General features: G+C 48.1%; 1 protein-coding gene and 1 long non-coding RNA gene across 7 annotated transcripts; one reads left to right on the forward strand and one right to left on the reverse strand.

Annotated features, from left to right (window-relative positions):
- Positions 1-140: 140 nt before the first annotated feature.
- On the reverse strand, positions 141-20,972 carry TMEM39A (transmembrane protein 39A). Of its 6 annotated transcripts, none has more exons than XM_030021037.2 (10): positions 20,704-20,970; positions 20,530-20,660; positions 8,516-8,709; positions 6,759-6,981; positions 5,276-5,359; positions 3,676-3,818; positions 2,855-3,203; positions 1,848-2,035; positions 1,205-1,325; positions 141-655 (listed from the first exon to the last, which is right to left on the reverse strand). In XM_030021037.2, the coding sequence occupies exons 1-10, from the start codon at positions 20,957-20,959 to the stop codon at positions 422-424; spliced, it is 1,923 nt and encodes a 640-aa protein (XP_029876897.1). In that variant the 5' UTR covers positions 20,960-20,970; the 3' UTR covers positions 141-421. The 6 variants fall into 6 exon arrangements, 5 of the variants coding, with proteins under 5 accessions (XP_029876897.1, XP_029876896.1, XP_040980906.1 ...); XM_030021036.2 differs by having other exon boundaries at positions 20,530-20,669; XM_041124972.1 differs by lacking the exons at positions 20,530-20,660; positions 20,704-20,970 and adding an exon at positions 8,810-8,893.
- Positions 6,924-10,095, forward strand: LOC121233449. Its single transcript, XR_005932891.1, has 2 exons — positions 6,924-7,008; positions 7,898-10,095. It is a non-coding gene; the product is annotated as an uncharacterized LOC121233449 (long non-coding RNA).
- Positions 20,973-21,186: the final 214 nt, after the last annotated feature.

Genomic DNA, 21,186 nt, shown 5'->3' on the forward strand with positions numbered 1-21,186 from the left:
TTTCTTCCCCTGGCTGTTAGTTTATCCAAGTTCTCTACAGCAGACCAGTTCCTAATTAATGGCAGTTCTATCCCTACAGTATGCAATAGCAAGGCAGTTGTGTGAGCAAAGCGGACACAGTGACCACACACACAATCCTGTTGCTTCACATAGATATATGTATGGGTATAGATATACGGTATATACACACTGATTTTTTTTTAGATATATATAAAATAACACCTTGTTTATAAAGCGACATTTAATTGCCACTGGTTCCCTTCCCGCCCCACAAAAACAATAGTATACAAAATATAAAATATTTTAAATATTTATAAACGCCGCAAGAAAAAAATAGAACTGTACGAAAATATTTTTTTTTTCTGAGGTTCCCTCCCTGCCCTGGGGGAAGGGAAAGAGAAGCGGTACACGTTTGGCCGGCCTAGTGTGCCTTGAGTCCATAGTTGTTAAGTGGGTAGGAGTATGCCCTGCCTAATACTATCCGGTCCCGGAGGAGCTTAAATAAGACATAGTAATTGCAGAAAAGGATGAGGGCCATGGAGAGGGTATGGTTCCACTTCTCTGAGCGCAGCAGTGAGTAGAGCTGGTAGCAGACCACACTGCCTTCGATGAGAATCAGCAGGTTGAGCAGCCGTAATGGACGGTGAAAAAGGAACTGCAGGGAAACAGTTAAAAAGGACAGATTTCTTTAATTTGTTGCAGTGTTACAGTGGGGAGGGGTACGTACATAATACTGTCAGGCACCACTGAGCTAGCGACCACTGTGCTGCGCAGAAGAAATGTTTGTACTCCAACCACTCCTAGCTGTTACTTAGGGGAAGCAGCATAAGAAACAAGGCATGTAGAAGCGTGATTTTGCTTGAGAAGGGGAGGCTGGTGAAATAACCTATTGGCCAGCTGGCATACTTTCCCATTTCCCTGGAAGATGTTAACCAGAACCCCCTTAAGAATATGCCACTGCCTGATGGGAGAGCTGCGTCACCATGATGAGAAAGCACTGACAAGGCAGCCGTGGCTTCCATCTTGCCCAGACATCGCTGCAACGGGAAAGCCTCTCTGCTGCAAAGAGGTATTTTGTTCAGCAGCAACAGGCTGTTGCGCAGCACTGAACTCTGTTCCGCATAATCTGCTCTGCTGCAGCTAGGTTTGAGCCTCTCCTCCCTCCCACAATCGTAACACGTCAAGCAAGAGAAGAGATACTTGCATAAAAGCGGGCATGGGACACATCTGAAGGCACTGCTACGTTGTAAGGCCCAACTGCTTTATACAGGCATCGGCTACGTCGCACCAGAACTCCTTGTGGCCATATTGTGTTTTCTGACCAGCTGTGGGGAAAGAATGCCAGAGCATTAGCATCTGTGCTCCCAACTCCCTGAACGTGGGTTCACAGGAATGGACTGTAACTTAAAAAATATCAAAGCCTCTGCCACAAGGACATGTTGTAGCTCCCACTGGAAAAGCAGAGAGGTGATCACAAGCCCACCAGATGGACTCAGACTGAGTAACGTGAACAAATGGCTCCCACCGCAAGAACCTAGCCCGCTGCATCAGAGGGGGCCACCCCCTGCCCCTGCACAAGCTACTTCTCCAGTGGCCAAGAAGAATCTCAGCATTTGTTTCTGGGAAAGAACCAGCACTGACCGGAGGAGCTCAGACAGCTCTCTAGAGCAGACGATTCCGTTTCTAGGGAACAGAAAGACCAGGAGAGTTGCATCTGTGACCCCTGGCACTGTGGGGAATGGATAAGTGTCCTCAGTAGATAAGCACTGCTAATACTTGCTTATCTACTAGAATGTCTTCTCAGCCCCTTGGTAGGCATGCCAACCCCTCCTCGTCCCCACACTCACATATGCTGTGGAGCATTGCTGTAGGAACCATGTTCTAGTTTCTGCCACTTGCCGAGGTGGGCAGCTGATCTGTGGAGCAGGTCACAGTACTTGGGAGGCAGCAGTTGAGTGGTGAGCATGACAAAGGCATTGATCCACACCATGATGAGGTGCTCACAGGACCAGCGCATGTCGTAGTACTGGGTGCTCTGGAAAGAGACCAGGCAAGAACTTGGCACCGCTGTCACAAAACACAGGAAGGAATGACAAGGGACGTACTGCGTGTGCATCCAGCAGACCCACACCACACATTACAGGCATGCGCTTTTGGACCGGTGATTTCAGAGGGTTACAGCTTAGGAAACACTCAAGACTCCCTTCTCCTCGACCTGAAGGAGAAAGGGCAGGGGATTCGGCTGCAGCTGGTGCATCTCCTCCTCCAGCAGCAGATAACAAGGGGGTTTGCCTGCCACAGAACTGCCCTAGGAGCACCAATTGCACCAAGACTGCTACATGGATTGTGGAGCCCTGCCCATTTCACTACACCAACTGGAGCTCATTCAAGTTAGAAAAACAACAGATTGAAAAATACAACCCCCACATTGACAAGAGGTTCCTGGATTTAGCTTGCCAAGCATCCTAGTTGGCTCTGTTTTCTAACAGGCTGACCACCAAAGCCTCTAATCCAAGCACTCGAAAGCCAGGATGTTGGATCTGAGACGGGTAACAACAGGTTCCCTTTTCTAGGAAGAACACAGCTATCCATCTGCCTAGGACAGGGGGTGGGAGAAGGGGAGTTAGTAAGTGGGGTGATGGGACTAGAGGTGCATCACATTTATGGCAATACCTATCCGCCAACCAGGAGCAGTACTAGTGCACTCCGGATGCAGCCATGCTCCGCTATCCGGGCTGCCAAAGGGGAGACAGAGAAAAGGGGAATTAACCAGGAATCTGGCCTGGCAGCAATTCACACAGCATTCAAAAGGAGACGGCGGGCAGGGGCACAGAAAGAGCCAGACAAGAGCTACCTTCACAAAACACAGTGGCAGGAATGCCACGTAGTAGGCACTGAAGAGAGAGTTGAAGAGAACTTCCTTGATCCTGCGGTTGAAGTCTGCTTTTAGGCACTCCACCTCGTTGCGGATGAGATCTGGGGAAAGGGGGCAGCTGTGGGTGGGGATAGACGTAGGATTATTGAACTGTTCTCTCAAGGATTCCCACAGAAGCGAAAGGAAATCTTTGGGTTTGACCAGGCTGTTGACAGCTGAAGCCCCATCATCCACCATCTGGTCCTGTACCAAGTAACCACAGTCTGCAGGTAGGGGCTGTGCTCTGCTGTCCTGGTGGAAGCAGCACAGAGGAACGTAGACACCAAACCTGCAGGGAAAGAAAGAAAAAAAGGGCTGAAATGACAACCATCCCAACATGAAGCAGGGGGCACCTTCTCAACAGATGTTGGCCCTTATGAGAGGGACACCACGCAGGAACCCTCGCTCCAGAAGCTAGTGGCCAACTCTTCTCCCCTATAAAAGGTTAGAGGCTGCAGCTTCAACAACTGCAGAGAAGCTTCTTTAAGTCCCATTTGTAGAACCAACGATCCCAACAGCTCAGTCTTCAGTCACAGTAAAGACCCCTCACGCAAACAGCGTACTGAAGCAATTTGCTTCATCAGCTCAGCACCACGTCCTCGCTTCATCCCCCAGCTACTCCTACTTCTCCTTTAATCGTGAGGATCTCCTTTAATGAGGAGACAGATTACAGTCAACAGCTCTGCTTCCCACGGTGGCTCATGCCACCCCCAAGCTGCTACGCTCCCCCTGCGCTGAAGGTACAAGGGGGTGTCACTCACGGGTAGCCCAGGAAGAGAAGGTTGAGAACAGAATGGCTGCGGAAGAGGTTGACCAAAGTCCAGCAGAGCACCCATCCACAGAGGGTGAGCAGCACCAGGCGCACCATGTAGTGAATCACTGATGTTGCACCCACCTGAGAGGCCTGCAAACGGAGAAGAAACATTCAGCAGCCCTGTAACATTAGTGCTGGAACGGGAGCATGGGGGTGCCTGTGGAGAAGGAGCGGGGAGAGGGGTGCCGGGAGGCACTGTAAGAGGGATGGCTGCCCTCTTCCTTCCCAGAAGTAGGAGACTGACTCTCTTACAAAAGGTGAACACCTTTGATTTTATTCATGACTGATAGAATCCAAAAGATTCAAATAAGCGCAAGCTGTAGGGCATGACTAAAATAGGGCCTTAAAACAAAAAAAATTCAGAGCTGCAAAGGAGAAAAATATTTTTGCTCAAGTCCTGTATTGCTCTGATGATAGTCCAGGACAGCCTGAGACACATTTCCCCTTGCTCTTTCCTTTAGAAAGACCAGGTCTCGGCACTCATTTTCCTCAAGAACTGGAATGTCACAGTTCTCAGCCGAGGGAAGAGAAGATGGTGCACCTTGGCAATCCCCAAACTAATTTCCACCACTCATCTCTACTGGATGTACAGGCTGCAGTCCACTGAGGAGGCACCACCTTCAAAAGGACAGCAAGAAAGCTTGTTCCAATCTCCAGAGGGGAGAAGGCAACTGAACTATGAAAAGATTCTTAGGGGTTAGAGCCAATAGATGGGATGCGCAAGAACTTGCATGGAAGGTTTCAGTGCAGAAATTTCAGTCTATGGGAAGTTTTACGGAGGATGTGAACATAAATGAAGATGGCAGGAATCAGAGATGAAAAGAGAACTTCAGAGATCCCGTCTTCTCCATTCACCTATTCAACAGGACATAACTGTTCCTTTATTTACTTATTTTTAAACTTATTGCTTAGTTGCTTAGCCTGGAGTTGGATTAACTGTTTCAGTGGACAGAACTTCTATTTGTCTCAAAATGACCTTTCTCAAACATTTATTTGGCCTGGTTCTGCTCTCACAAACACAGACAGGGTCTCAAAGTCTGAGGTGACATGACCAGAGTCTCAGAGTTACTGAGTAACCAGGACTGGAAAAACAGTTCTTCTAGCTATTCTTATTTCACTTTAGTGTACTCAGACATCCTCCTCCTGACCTTTCGCCTCTCATCTCCTGTCCATTTTTCCAGTCTTGGCTAGCCAACTTCTCTATTTGCCTTTCTGCTACCTGACTTGCAATTCTCTCAGCCACTTCTCTGGCACAAGATAGTGAGGTACAATACTGCGCCTGCAGGGATAAAGAGGCAAGTGGGACCATTTCATCATCTTCAAGATGCAGAGGCAACAGAGCTACCCAATACTGCAGGACATGAATGGGCTCAAGGAGAAAACTCCAAGGCAGAAGGGCATCCCCGAAATCTTAGTCCTTCACACCCAGGCTTGTTCTGGAGGAAGAAACCCTTCAGCTACCCAACTCGCAGAACTTTCTCGGGCCATGGATGGTCATGCTCTGCAGTCAGTACTACAGGCAGGAGAGGGAACAGTGGGAATGTTACCTCAGAGATGAGGGCCCACACCAGCCTCCGCGCCAGCATCACTGTGATGAACGCCGCCAGGTGGTAGTCAATGAGGTGAAAATTCTGAAGGAGGAAAGAAAAAAGGTCTTCACCAGGGGAAGGGACTCTGAAACCACCCAGCTGGGGTGGGACTAGAAAGCTGGCTGCTGAGAGCGCATTAGGACCTTGTGTAAGCATTCCCCAAAGCTCTTTATTAGGGATGAGGGAGAAGGGATAAACATCAGTAACACGGGAATGTCTCCCAAAGCAAGATCTTCCACACATGGGGGTTCCTCCCACTGAGAACAAAACAAACCCACCCTTCAGGCAGGTATTCCTGGGGTCAGAGGGACATCTAGGACCAGGATCTTACTATGGAGAACAGCTTGCAAGTTCTCCCGGGAAAAGCCACTGAGCAACCAGAGCAAGGGCAGCCAAAATGGAGTCCAGAGTGAGCACACCAGCTCACTTTAGCTCTTGGTCTCAGAAATGGTCTGTAGTGACCAGTGCTCCCTGATAATCAAGCTGATCTGAGAAATGTCATCTTCACAGGCCATAGATCTGTATTAGAAGTTTAATGTTGGCTCTGGCTGCGTCAAGTTAGATACAGCTCTTGGACCCGCTATGACTTTTCAGTGAAGCCATCAAATGTGTTCCGGCTAGAACAATTAGCAGACTCTGAATACTGCTGTGTGGGACTTCAAGGACATTTTGAGTAAAAAAGAATGCTTGACTTCTGATGGGAACAAACAAATGACCATTAAATCCTTTCAGGTAGGGAGCCTAAAACAGAATGCTTTTTCTTCAAAGCAAGCTGTGTCCAGCATCGCATAGCTGAACTTGAAACGGATAACTGGAACACCAGCACCACCTGTCGGCATTGTTAACTAAGGAACCACCTCATGCTTCCAAGCGGCAAGGACACAATATAGAAGGACCACTTCAGAGGCTAGCTTCAATCAGATGAGGTTTGCTGACTCAGGTACAGGTCACTGCCAGGTTGTCCACCTTATTGGGCCAGGAAGAAGACTGAAACTGAGGAGACTGGGAGGTTTACATAAGCTGAGGATCTGACCCCCTCCCCAACTCCTCTGCTGCTGACCTGCTGTGAGATCCTAATGAAAACTTGCATTATCTCCCTTCTCTCAGGCTCTGTTGTTTCCACTGGGAAGGGGCAACCACAGCAGGAGAGAGCAGGCTCCTGGAGTCTTAACTCCATTTCAAACCCTAGCAGCTAGCTAGGCCATGCGAGTATCTGCAAGAAATTTCCACCGAATGAGTCCTGCTGACACCTCTCTCTCACCTTCCACGTATTTTCTCCCCTGTAAAATGGGGGATGACATGGCCCTGGCTGATGGGGGTGCATGTGAACTCGCCTTCACTCCCTTAATGTCAAATGCTTGGTGATTCCTGGACTGAAGAAGCATGAAAAGAAGCTGTGTAATGAAAAAGCACAAGTGATGGCACTTGCTGGGGAACTCACCAGTGAGGTGCAGGAAGCAGGGTGATTGTATGGGTACCACCAGACAGTCTTGTAGATGTTGATGTACTGAATGAAGAGGGCTACCAGTAGGTAGATGAAGAACAGGAATTCAAAGAGAAGGCTCCCATCCAATGGCAGTTCAGGGATCCGGCAGTGACGTACAGGCTCTGGAGTAATCAGCGCTGTGATCGGAGGCGCAGAGAGGCTGATGGCACTACCATTCCTGAAGCAGACAGATACGACTCACTTGGTAAGCATTCTACGCTATCTCTACCGTTTTCCAGGACAGGGAGTGCTTGAGGTTGTGAATTTGGGACTGGGCATTGCTAGAGGAGAGTTGGCAGCAGTCTTGCGTTCATTTTTCTGGTGCAAGACTGGTGGCGAGCTTCATCATCTTCTTGGCTCAGACAAAACCCTTATCCAGCATTTTCTCTAAACAAGATTGGTCTACTGTGACATGCCCAGCAATATTTCAGTAAACTTGTAGGTGGAGGAACAGAGGTACAGAACAAGGAAGCAACTCCAAGCAAAAATCATTGAGGACTGTGCCAGACTGAATGCTTAATGTTGGCTCCTTCCACCCATCACTAAGACATTACAGCAGCACCCAGCCTCCTCCTCCAGTATTGCTAAGTGCCCATCGTCTTTCTGCTCACAGTTCCTCTCTTAGAAAGAGGGGTAATGAAAAATGGAACAGAGGAGTTCAGCCACTTCCTAGAGGCTGACCTCTCAAGTGTTCTCACGCTTCCTTCTTTCCTAGCCCTCAGGAGAGGCTAGGACAACTAAAAGCTCCAGCAGACTGAACTGATGGAGGAAGTTCAGACATAAACTATGCTATGTCTGACTGAAATCAGGACCCACTGACTCCGTGGTCTCAACAGTCACTTGTTCCTCAGGAATCTTAGACTGTGCCATCCATCTATCTGTCCCAGCCAGAGAAGTCTCTAAATGCCAAAGCTAAGTGGCTTGGATCTCTCTACTCTGCAAGGATGAACCTATACCAAGTAGATCGGGCCTTCAACATGCAGCAAATAGCTTCTCCAGTCTGCTGACTTCTGTATGGAAGAAGCAATGCTGGGCCCTTTTAGTCTTTATGCCAAATGTGGAGATCGAAATGTCACTGTGTGTTCCTTTTTCAGCCCCCAACTTCCCCAGAAAATGGAGATGAGCTTTGCCAACTCTGAGAATTAGTTTCATCTGCAACCAGCAGGGCTGAAACAGAATATAGGCATCCTCCTGCCCTGCCTTTCCATCACATAGGAAGGGGACTCACAACTGAGCTCTGACATGTCACGCTAACTCCCTGTGGCATTGCAGGGAAGTGAGCAAGAGAAACAAGGACTCATGGTCTGCTAGGACTCGCTGCTCTGGGAACTGCTGCAGGGAAAGACAAACTGAGCACTGTGCGATTTCTACCCCTGGCCACTGTGACGATGGTGAGCGGTGAAGAGTGGCTGAGACCACTTCCCACAGGCTGATTTTAATAAATGAAGTCAAGAGAGGGGCCGCAGAGGGAAGCAGGTGCCACAGCAGAGCTGAGAAGAGAAGCTGGAATAGGTTTTGTTACGCGGGGCATGTTCCCTCTTGGATGGCTCATCTCCTAATGCCACAGCAGAGGGTTCGAGGTTCCCATCTCCCAGTTCCCTGCTTTAACCACGAAGCCACGCTCCCGCGCAGAGTTCAGAGTGGATCATGGCTCCCAGCTTTTAGTGCTATCGTAGCCGCAGGTGTCTCAACGACCCTACCTTTGCCCTCACCTGTTTCTCAAACCGGTACCGTTTCCGCAGCTCCCGCCAACCAGCGTCTGGAGAGAAGGCAAAGCTGAACGGCTTAGCTGCTGCCGGCTGGGTCCCCTCCTTCCACCGGGCATGACCAGGAACGAATCCACTTCCAGTGCCTGCAGCAGGCTGTGCCCTGAGACCCAGACAACGATCCCGAAGCCTTCCCAGGTCTGCAAAGGAGGCAGAAACATCACCGAAGCTGCAAACCGCTGGTCGCCTAGTCCGCACCCCAGCCGAGCGAGTTCACGCGAAAGGAAGCCGCTCTCGTACGCTCGGAGCCCTGCGGGACACCCACCACCACCCTAAAAGACTGCGCCATTTCAACGGCACCGGATCGGCGTCCGCTTGCGTACACAGAACGGACGCTACTGACACTGTGTCTTTAAAAAGCGCCTGCTTAAATTAGCCATCAGTGACTGCTAACACTTCCTGTCGGCTGGAAAGTGTCACCGAGCATCTCCAGTGCCGGAGACCACGCAACTGCGTGCCTCGGTTCAAAAGCAAGCCCGGGGAGAGCCCTCTCCCCGGTTTGGTGCAAGGAGCTCCTACAGCTGCGCAGGTCTTTTTAACCACCCGCCGCGTCGCTTGACAGGCTCTGATGCTGAAAGGTAATTTGGAACCCTCTGCCAGAGGTCTGAACGGACAGACTGGTCTCCCTGAAGTTAACTGCACGGTTCAGCTCCCTTCCGTGCTAAGAAAGCCTGACTGACACGATGGGAGGAGGTCCGTTTAAAAGTGGTTCTAGCTAGCAGAGTAGTTGCAGCAAAACACACATGTATGCATGTACTTCAAATGGCACATATAGGCAATCCCATATCCCAGCCCTCGGAAAAAAAAAAAAAATGTAAAAAGTAAGCCTGTAAATATTTATTTATTTTAAATGACATATATAAAGTAATCGGTTCCTTAAAATGAACTAGTATGAGAGAGGCTGGGCAACTCGGAATACCAGTGACAAAGGTGGATTCTCTGGCACAGACTTTATCACTTCCCATACAATTTTGCTTTTATTTCATTGGTCTCCCACATGACACTGCAAGAATTTCAGCAGTCAGGTAAGTTTCTGATGGCTAGCAGACATAAGAGAGCGAGGGGCTGAACTGGAGTGTGAATCTGGAAGTCATTCCAAGCATGTGTGCTGTACAGAATCAAGACACTGAGCAAGCATCTCGCTACAAGGACTCTGGTGTGTCTGCATGTCTGGAGACTAGTCAGCTGCCCTTTTGGCAAAATATCACAGCCAGAACCAACCCAGGGTCCAAAAAAGCACCCCTACCTTCTGGGAGTCTCTGGATCTATCTTTGAAATTTACAGATGGAACCTATTGTCCATTTATAATTCAGTTATCACCTCCTTTAAAATCCTGAGAAATCACAGCTGGCAGAAATGCCAGGAAGTTTGCTCAGTGAGTCACACCACTGTCACCATAAACACTGTGCAGGAGGACTATTCTAAAAAACTCCCTCAAAGAATCATCCTTTCTATTAAAATTTCCCATCCTTTTTCTCTATTCCAATAACCAATTCTCAGAATTTCAACAAAAATCAAAGTGTTTCTAGAGACAAATGCTTTCCACATAGCCACATGAAGGTCACTTGAAAAAAAAAAAAAAAAAAAAAGAGTTGTGAAATTGCATGAAAGGAGAGAGCAAACATTGGACAATTTCGGTTTGCAGGAAAATAATGTGTTTTGGCAGAGTTCAAAACTCTCATTATAATTCCAATGACAACACAACAGGTAATTCAAGCCTTCCTTACCTTTCTAGTCAAGACTCTAAAGTTTTCAGAGGGCTTTCCCTAGGATGTTCTAGAGTTTTATTTGGGAATATTTATATTTCAGGAATTAAATATAAACTGAAGAAAATTCTCCTGCAGGCACAAGATGAGCAGGGGCAGCAACAGAAAATGCAGAATTCATTTAGGGCATCCAGACACTTCACATAAGCAGCTAAGGTGAAGAAAAAAAATGAGAAAAACCTCTAAAAGGAGCAACTTTGAAAGCCATTTTAAGCCAAATTAAACTAGTGCAGGGACTGTGGAAGCTAAAACAGTTGGCCTGATTCAACCTACAGGATATTTATGATAACGGATGCAATACGTTGGTGGTCTAATTAGTGGTATTAACAGTGGAAGGTATTTTATGCCACATTCAATAATTCATGTAAATAATTTAACAGCTCTCATTAGTATTATCCCATTAGTATGCTTCACATGCTCACCAACGTAGACAGTTAGACACTGAGTAATCGCACTTCCACCCTCTGGTTTTTGCAACCAGTAAAATGCAGGTTTCTACCAGTAAAAAAGAATGCCTGTGGAAAGGAGCCCTCCTTAACGTCAGTGCACCCTATTTTAAATGCACTTGAATAAGCCCTTTCACAGTGAGCCATGAACATATAGACTGGGCAGTTCCTCAAGCCAAGCTTTAAATAACCGCACTGGAGTCTCATCAAATTAGGTAGGTGTCTGTTAGAGCAAAATCTGCCTCTGAAAAAGAACTATTCTTTTTTTGTTTGTTTTTCTTTTCTAAAACTAGCCACACAAAACTGAAGCTCCCCAGATAAAGGAAGCAGTGAGATTACAGATCAGTTGACTCCAAGTCTGCTTTTTTTGGCCCTGAACCAATCAACAGCCCTCCTTTTTGAGGAGGGAGACATGGGAAAAAGCCTTTTTATACTTTTCAATTAATAAACAAAGGCATGATTCTACTGTGAAAAATATGCTAACAAGAAAAAAAAAGTAGCCATGACCCATTACTCCAACAGATAAGATTCCTGTGTGCATCCAAGTCATATTAAGTATTAATAAAGAGCTCGCAGAGCGAGCTGGGAGTGTACCAGGCTCCCTTCTCTGTTTGCAGAGTCCCCACCCCATCAGCGATCTTATTTTATATATAGCTGCAGGCACAAAAAGTGAGTAATGGAAGCTAAAAGCTGTTCCTGACAAGACTCTTTAGCCCATTAACATGATTCCACATTGTTCTTCCCCATTCACCTGTAATTTCCCTCAAAAATGAGTCACGTACTTGTAGTCCCTCCATCCTCAGCATCCCCAGAATAGAAACGGCCTAGCTTCCAAGATCTCCCTTCTCAGGCAGATGTGGGCATCATAAAAACACACAAGAAGGATCTGGGGACCAGCTGCGGAGCAGCGGACAGGGTCCTGTCCGCGCACAGGGAACGGCTCTTGGGTCCTCCAGAGGGACCACGCTCTTTCTTTGGGGCAGAGACAGAACCTTCACCTGTGACATGGTTCTAAGAAGATCCAGGAACGTCAGGAATCAGACACTCTGATTTCCAATTCATGCTTTAAGGACTACAGAAAGCACTTGGGCATTTTGTCTCTCTGCACCAACACCCCTCCTCCCCACCAGCTCTCCAGCTATTCTGATGAGGCAGGATCAAGGCAGGCAAGAACCACAGCTGTGAGCAAGGCTTTACTGATGAAGAGCTAGGCAGACAAACTATCCACCAGTTCAGAGGTGAAGCAGCATGCAGCCCTGCCCTGCTCCCCAGGGACCATCACTCAGAATCATGTTCCTGCATCAGCAGCTGCCCAAACAGCTCTTAGGAGAGGCAAATCAGGAGAGAGTCAGTGACTCATCAGAATGAAAAGTCTGCCTGGTTCCCCATCTCTCTGCTGGAAACGCTACAATGCTCAGCCAGTTATTTTGATGGCATTAACGTTTTTTAATTGGAGAAAACTCGGAGCCTCCAATCCTCTCGGGAAGCTCGCTGCACCGAGGCGTGAGAACTCTCAGAGCCTGGAAAACTTTCAAGACGCTCTCCTTGGCTCCACAAGTCCTACAACCAGATACTCTCAAGAGCAGAAAGGGAAATGTGGTCATCCTCGCTTGCGGCAACGTGGCCCGAGAAGACCACAGGTCCCTTGTCGCAACTCTCCATCTTGATCAAAGCAGCCTTCTTCCTGCTGAGAAAGCACGTGATGTCTTGGGGTGAAGCAACACGTTGCCTCTGTGGCTGTTCGCAAGGGAGCCCTGCCTACCTCCTCCTCCTCCTCAGCAACACAGGAGCTCCCAGCATTGTCTGCGTTGCTAGCAAGATTTTCCATTCGGGGTGCCCGTGCTTTACGGCTACGCAGGCACGGAAACACATCTGCCACCTGCGCAGTGCTCCCTTGCAGGGAAATGCAGCAGGCCACCCCCGCGACACGGCTGCAGAGCCCTGACACGAAGCACGGGGAACTACCAGCGCTGACAAAACACCGTCGACATTGCCAGCCCCTCTGGGTGCTAGCGGTAATGCTCTGAACCACAGCTAGCATCAAGTGCGGGACAAAAGGATAAACGAACTGGGAATGGTGCGGGAAGGAGCGTGGAAGCAGCAGTGCCAGAAGCAGCCATTCCGTGCCACGGCAAGCAGCATCGCCATCTCCGGAGCATTCCTGCATCCAGGTATCTGGCAATTCCTCCCTCCGCTGCAGCAGCCGCCTGTCCTCCTGCTGTCAGGGGCACTGGCTTCTACATCATTTTGCTTCCAAAAGAAACATAGATCCTGGAACTGGACTGTGTGGATAAGCTCCGAGGCATGAGCTCCCAGACCACAAAGGCAAGGGACCGTTTAAGACCTGGACGGTTCACCCTGGCCTGGGTGAAAGGCTCTGTCCCCACTGAAGAGCGCAGCCAGCACCTGTACACCTTCTACAACAACTCACCGTGTCCCCGACAGTGGCTTATTTATAAAACCTTGTTTGCAAGGCTGCAAAAGACAGTTACTAGCCCCTGGTGGAACCATTTCTGGAAGGATGGGAAGAGGAAAATAGGGTAGGATTCTCTAACCTTTGGGATTAAATATATACCATAGCAGTCGTGACTTTCAGCTGGCAGACAAACGGCTCTTTCTCCTCTTCCTCCCTCCCACCCCCATCAATCTCTGAAATTGAAACAAGCCATGTAAAGAGGTCTCCTGGTTACTCATGTCCTCACTTCAAGTCGCTGTAGCTGGTCAACCGAATCCCAATTTGCAGTTGTCCAGCAATCCTAATGTCTTTGCAGATTATCAGCAAGTTCACCGTATAGGCAAGTTTTCTTTTGAACTGCTGTGAGTCCTAGTTACTATGGCTTATTTTTACTTCCTTTTAGCATGAGCCTTTTATTTATTTATTTAAACAAAAACATTTTGACAGCTGGAGAAACTGAGACAGAAAGCTGGTAACTGATTCACCCAACACCAAAAAAAAAAAAAAAATCGAGAAGAGAGCCTAGGAACAGCGATGGCTGCACCCATGCCTCGGTCACGAGGCCACCTTGTCAACACCCTCACATCTGCCACGCCGAAAGCCGAGAAGCTGCAAAACTTCTGTGGAAGCCCTAGCTTGGTTTGGGAATAAAAAAAGCATTTGGTTGTTGCAGGGGAGGAAACAACCAACAGGTTATCAGATGGAAAGCTAAATATTTGGCTTGCACAGAGCTCCCCCGGCGCTAAGTCAACACAACCTTTCAACTCGGGCTGGCTCTAAAGGCACACACCAGGCACCCGGCCCAGAGCTCAGCCCCGGCCCCGGTCTGGGAGGCAAAACCGGTTAGGAGGGAGGTCTCCCAGGTCAGCACATTTTCCACGTCCTCACGCCGTACGGAGCGACGGATTAAGAAGGAGATTTGGTGCGGAGAGAGACAGAAACCCCCCTGAAGCACAGCCCAGGGTCGGGCAAGGAGGACAAGAGCCAGGCGGTGAATCACTGCCGTCAGGTGATGCGCCAGCAAGACTAATTTTTGCTCAGTGACTAAGAACCAAGAACCTACTCTAATAACAAAACCAACCCAGCAAGACCAAGTCAGCGTAGGCTTTTCTGATACAGCACAACCCTGGCCGAAGAGGCTTCATCTATCAGTCCTCTACACACGTGCCAAAACCGGAGGGTGAAAGTAGCAAGAAGGCGGCAAGATTTCACAAACGGCATATACACTGTATGATTCATTTCAGGCATCTTCAGCAAGGAAGGCTAGAGCTAAGCAGACAGATAAGTGGGGAAAACAAAAGTTCTAGCTAAAGACAAGGTGAAGGCAGCACTTGCCATTTGTAGCTGCCAGAGTATTTCAAATACCCATGGACAAAAGTGGGAACAGGAAAGAAAAGTTTTCCAGGAAAAGCCTCTCCACCTTAAAGTGCAGTGAGCTCAGTTCAGCTCATTTTGCAGACGTGCTCTTTTAAGGATGGGACATAGATTTAAGTTGTTAATACTCTAGACCAAGAAAATTATCCAAGAGTTTGAAAAAGCAATTTTTAAAAACAGAAAGGGATTCCCAACCCAAATCCTACACATTCCTTAAAAATCCCCTCAAAGACCTTACTTTAGGGGGCGTAAGGAAGAAATTTCCAGAGGTATGCAGGTGATACGGTCCTCTTCAGAACACAGATGAGTTCAAGTCTTTGTGAGTTGGAGGAAAGGAGATACACACACTAAGCCGGAGGTTCATTAAGAGCATGAGTACAACAACAAAGCTGCGATTCCTGGAGTAATAAAATAATACCTCATAACCATATAATTACCTTGTGCAACTAACTGCTGCAGGAGGTCAGAGCAAACAGCTTAGTAAGACTTTAATGAATGACTACAATAATTTTATGAATGAAGATAAGTGAAATTATCTTCCAAAATGTGGAGAAAAAAAACCAAACCAAAAAACCACAACACAAAGTCCTCGGGGCTCAGCAGCTACAAGTGGCCGATAACACACTTCTCACCAAGACAACAGTATCACACAGTTAGCAAGACATTAACATTTTCTTTGGCTTCTTCTGATGTATACAGCAACACTCACAGCCAAATACTGGATCTGGGAATAAAGAAAGCATTGGCTTGTTCTTGTGTGAGAGCAACACAGAATTGCAAAGTTGAGCTTTTCCAGCAGCAGAGGGAAATGCAGGCCTGAACAGCTGGGTCATGGCCTATTTTTGGTCCTACAGTTCCCATGCTTCTAAATCGTGTGGGGAGAGGGACAGCAAGTCCAGCCTCATCCAGAGCAAGAGGCTCACACTAAAGAGCTGGTGGGAATTACTGAGGTAGACGTATGGTTCTCAAAGACAGCCTGCATTGTCGTCTGAAAGCTCGGGAGAGTTTCAGCTTCGGATCCAAAACAGGATTTGGATATGCAACAACACAAAAGTTTTAAGCTCCAACTCCATGTGGCTGTTAGAGACAGAAACAAAAGTTCACTTTAGAAAGGGACGCTGGTTGGGAAATAATGCTAAATCACAAAGACGATGTATTAGCAGACACAACACGGGCAAAGCCATCAAAGCTGGCCGTTAATACAGTTTATCAACACACACTCCCACACACATCTTGCACCAAAGCTCTTCAGTAAACACTGCACACACGGCGCTGCTAAAACACAGCCACTGCCGGAAAGCAGAGATACCGCCCTGTTACACAGTGCAATGCCCGGTGACCGGGGAAGGAGAGGAATTTTAGCTATGGCCACTGAGATATGCTTTTCCAACTTACAGGGGCAAACACGCAACAAAACAGACCGCTACTGGGGGAGGAAGGGGTGTTACAAAAAGAAGAAAAGATGCTCTTGCCTTAAGAGCCCATCTTATAATTTTCAGCCAAGCAAGCCACCAAAATACGCATTCTCCTCCAAAACCCTGAATACATACACATGGTCTCATGGCCTGAGTACAGGACTGCAAGCCAGGAACTCCTTGCTTTTAATCTCTTCTCTTCAACTGACTTCCAGGGAAGTTGTTTTACTGATTTAGACCTCAATTTCCTTATCCCAAACAGGATAAACTGTTCAGCAAGTATTTCTCCTCCCAGGGGTCTCTGTATGTAGTAGTGAATACTTTTTACAGTATTATTTTAGTGCTTTAGACAAGCTTTTTTTAAAACAAACAGAAGCAGCTTTCCTGCTGTTTTTGCTCCTCTGCCAATCCCTATGTTTAATTTAATGGAGATCAGCCATGATGACAAATCATGGGGAGTCACTAGGATTTTTCTATTTTGTCCTCACATAGCTAAAAATAAGGCAGGCATCTGCCATCTGTAGCAATGAGTTTGAAGGCACAGAGTAAAACACAAGGAAGAAACACTTCCTTGAGCCTTACCCCAAGTCATCGCACTGGGATTCATATCAGAAAATACCAGTGCAACAACGATTTGCATATCCCTGACACTGCGGAAAAGCAAAATTATTGCAAGGAATTCTAAATAAATTGTAATTTGCATAAATCATAAATCTGCATTAAAATATAAAACACGTATGAGAGAATACATCAACTCCCCTCTACTTGCCTCTTAAATAACAGCTATACAAGTTCCCTGCAAAACAGTGAAGGTCTTCAACTTGCATTACTCCGGTAGGCAGCACTCAGAACCTTGTATAACCATTTACAGAGCAACTAATGTCGCAGATCGGGAAAATGCAATAGGATACATTAATCCCTGGTACAATTAATTATACCAAGACTAATTTAGCTGTCTGAAACTGCATACACGCTCCCTTATAAGTATTTCTGGGCCACAGACGTCTACTTGGTTGGTTTAAATCAACCATTTCAAACCTGCCAGCATACACAGATGCCGCTGCACCATGTTAGCTAGCATGGCTTTTCTGACTAGCTTGCATAATACTCACTTCCCACCAGAAGTCTCATTTTCCGCTTGCAACACATTCAGCCCCAAAAGTCAAAAAAAGGTTGGAAATAACTCTCCAATGACTACACCCCATGAAGAATGGCAGGAAATCTTTCAGGCAAGTTTGTGATAGCTCGTGAACTATTTTTCGTGAACTCGTGAACTATTTGCCCAAGTCACACAACTACCAGAGATTTACCTCTGATTTTAAAAATCCACCTGCTAAAAACTGTACTGCTTATCTAACTGTGGTACAGTTAGAAATCAATGGACTAAAGTTTCCATCAGCACAAGAGACATGCTGCGAGTAGGTGAACAAAGAAGAGGAGAGCACTAACTTCATGGCACCATCCATTACCGCGACAGGCCACGCTCTGCAGAGAGTGGATTAAGGAGATGGCAAAGAGAAGGGACCACCAAAAGATGAGGAAGGTCAACTGTCATAATTTTCTATCTCCCCTACAGTTTCTCGTGCATAAGCTAGCCCTGCAGTACTGTCATCAAACCGTATCAGTTCTCCAACGGAATGGCAGTGCAAGGAGAACAAAAATTGGGCCTCAAAAAGGAAAATATGTGTAACAGAATATCATACTGCACAAGTAAGTACGACAGATCAAGTAATACTAAAGTCTAAAGATCCCAAGCATGTAAGTAGATTCTGCAAGCCAAATTCAACCCTCCTCATGTATTTCTCAGTCCATAAACATGCCAGGACATGAAATTTCACAATGGACAAACAAAAGAATGGTTGGAAATCAGTAATATTTTTAAGACCAAACATTCTAATAGTAAACAAATTCAGCCAAATCTCTAACTGATTTTCACCAGTGCTAACAAGCACATCCATCTTCATATTGACAAAATATCTCTTCTTTAAATCCAGAGTACAAATCCAACCCCTCCAACTCAAGAGTTTCACATCTGTAAACTAAAATGGAACCACATGCTTGCAACTGCCAGAAGAAAACTTTTTTTCTAGGATTTCATGATACTGAGGCACAGGGAAAGCACTGAGACTGAGGAGCAGGACGGTCTCATAATCAGTACTATCTTGTTGCTTTGCACCACATCCATCTTTAGGAGCTGTAACTCTACAGAGTCGTACTGAGTGGCCCGACTGGCTTCTGAACTGAACACTCATGGAAATTGGAAGCCACTTTAAAAAACGTTTCTAGCATATACGCTCTTTCTGTATTCTCAAACATCCAGATTTGATGCCTGCAGAAGAAAAAAAAAATTAGTTTTATGATATCCAGACTTGAGTTGCCCAACTCAATTTGCAATACGGACACTTTCAGAGAAAGATTTGAGTTCAGTGCTGCTCAATTCCAAAACCAGCAGAAATGCGTAGGTTTTCTCCTCCTCAAATACTACATACGTAATTCGATTCTCTCTAAAATTTCAAACCAAAAAGCAGTGTCTGAAGAAAGCATAGACAAAAAAGTGATTAGGCCTGTCTGCTTTTGAGTAATACATAACAGTGTAACTATATTGGCAATGTTACATCAGCACAAATATTGCTAATATAGGTGGGCCGCTAAGATAAGAATAGCTTTATCTCCTTAGCTACTGCAGGACACCATTAGCGTCTCTGTTAGAAGAATAATTCAGCAAGGTGCTAACCTGTACATTGCAAGAGGTTTTTAAAAGAACTTACCTTCTTTCAAGCAGAATAGAAACATACTCTGCAAAAGTAGGAAGCAAAATGTTTTATCCCCCTTTTGCAGTCAGAAAGACTGTAAAAAATTAAAGTAAAAAATAAAGATAAAAGGCCTGCCTTTTCTGAATTATCTATGATTTTGGATGCTCAGGTTGAGGCAATACAGACACCTCTATCAGTAGAAGTGTGGATACCCAGACCTTCTGAAAATCAGGTCTCAAATGCCTGCAAGTCCTGCGTCTGCAAAGAGACAGCCAGGAGTGAGCTGTATGGGAGGCACACAGATGTTCTATGGTCTCGAGATTAGGAGTACACGTCACGCTGGACACAGTTAACCGTGTCAGTGATATTACCTGAGCTCCTCTGTCGTTCCAAATAAATCAGACCTGGACAGCATTCCCACCCTACGTGCTGGTTTGCACTGCAAAACCTGAGTCAAAGATACTCAAGAACAGAAACAAGGAGTAGCTGCATCTACACCTGAAAAAATTCTAGTTCGATAAGGGACAACAAGGAGCGGGTGAAGTTTCAGAGAGGTCAGCATCGCCTGGCTACTACTTTGGCACCAGTGGGCCCAGTTTTTACCAGCAGAGCATCATCTCATGGCAATATCAAGCACCTTGGCTGAAGGAGCTGGTTCTCCAGAGGAGCGGCTGGAAGGAGAAACGAGCGTCAGAAAAAGCCACTCCAACAACGCGAGCGGCCGGGAGGTGAGTAAAGGAGCAGACTGCGGGTTAAAGGGCTGGTGTCCCGCTCTGCTCTCAGCATCCCGCGAAACTGGAGCTGAGCCATTCCACTCCCGTCCCCGTACACCGTATCCCTCTCCCGGAAAATCTCTTCTGATCGCAGCGAGTTAACAGACCTGAGCTGGTTACAGAAGGGATGCCTCGTCTCCAAAAACTTTACGACTCACCGCTTTGTGACATAGACATCTCATTCCTTCACTTACAGCCGTAACAGATGCCAGCGCCATGAGGGGCCCGTTATTCACAACGAAAAAGCATGCACGAGAGCGATCATAAATTGCAGACAAAGCCGCCTCTGTTTCCGCTACACGTTCGTGTGTTAAAGTGATGCTGGAGTAGTGAAGGAGGTACCTCGTGTAATAAGGAAAATCATCGGTGTAACTGCTATCCCACATAGTGGAGGATGACCGATACACTGTTTTCTTAGTGGTACAAAAAAGAACGGCCGTAGAGGTGTGCGCCCACATCCCTTCTGGAAACGGTTCCTTACGGCGGGTCGGATTTGCCTGGACTTACAGAGAATTGTCTCAGCTCTTCATCTTCCAGAGGCCGGTGCCCTCTCCCACCTCCCTCGCAGGACTGATTACGTAGGGTCGGCGTTTTAAAAGCCCGAAGCAAACCTACCCGTGACCCCAGACCAACTTTAATCCTCAACCCCTCGTATCGGGGAGCACCCACCTCTCGAGCAACGTGCTCGGACCTCTCGCTTTAACCCAGACACATCGGGAAACGTCTAAAACGAGAAGCCCGGGACCCAAGGCCATTAACTTTTACCAGCAGGACGAAACAAAGCCAGCAGAAGCCTCCCCGAGAGACACACACACACACACAGAGACACAGACAGGCGGGAGGCGGCCCCGCACACCCGGGGCTGGGTCCGCGTCCCCCGGCCCGACCCGACCCGGCTGAACCCACCACCCTCTTCGGTCGTTCGAGCTTTCCCGGATCGGAGCTGCCCCGAGGGAGCGAACCGGGGCCGGTACTCACACATCCAAGCGCGGGCGGCGGCGCGGCTCGGACATCGGCCGGCAGCGGGGTCCCTTTACCGGCGGTAGCGGCCCGGCGGCCGGCCCCTCCGATCCCCCCCCCGCCCCGGGACGAGAAGGCTGCTGGTGGTGCTGGTGCTGCTGGTGGTGCTGGTGCTGCTGGTGCGGCGGGTACCCCCGCGGAGCGTCCCTCCTCCCGCCGGGCAGCCCCGCTTCGCCGCTGCCCCGCCGCGGCGGGACGGGAGCAGGGACGGGGCGGCCGCGGCCGCCCTGTGGGTTGAAGGAAAAAAAAAAAAAAAAAAAAAGGAACAGAAGGGAAAGAAGAGGGCGGGCGAGCCCGACCTCGGAGCGGCCCTACGCACCGCCGGCTGCCCGCACCGCCGCCGCCGCAGCTGCCCGGGAGACGTGGCAGTGAGGGCTGATGCTCTCATCACAGGGCGACAGGCGGCGGCGGAGGCGGCCGCGGCAGCCACCGCGGCGGCCGCCGGCCCCGGCCGGCCCAGGGAGGGAAGGGCGCCGCGGAGGGGCGGGACGGCCGCGCCGCCATCTTGGTAGTGGCGGGCAGGCGGGCGGGCGGGCTCGGTGCGTTCTGCCGCCGGTTCGTCTTTTTTGAGGGGATTGTTGGTTTTTTTTAAAGCCGCGCGTTACCGGCACGGTG

The sequence above is a fragment of the Aquila chrysaetos genome, chromosome 7 (genome assembly GCF_900496995.4).
Source record: "Aquila chrysaetos chrysaetos chromosome 7, bAquChr1.4, whole genome shotgun sequence".
In the NCBI taxonomy this organism is placed as follows: domain Eukaryota; kingdom Metazoa; phylum Chordata; class Aves; order Accipitriformes; family Accipitridae; genus Aquila; species Aquila chrysaetos.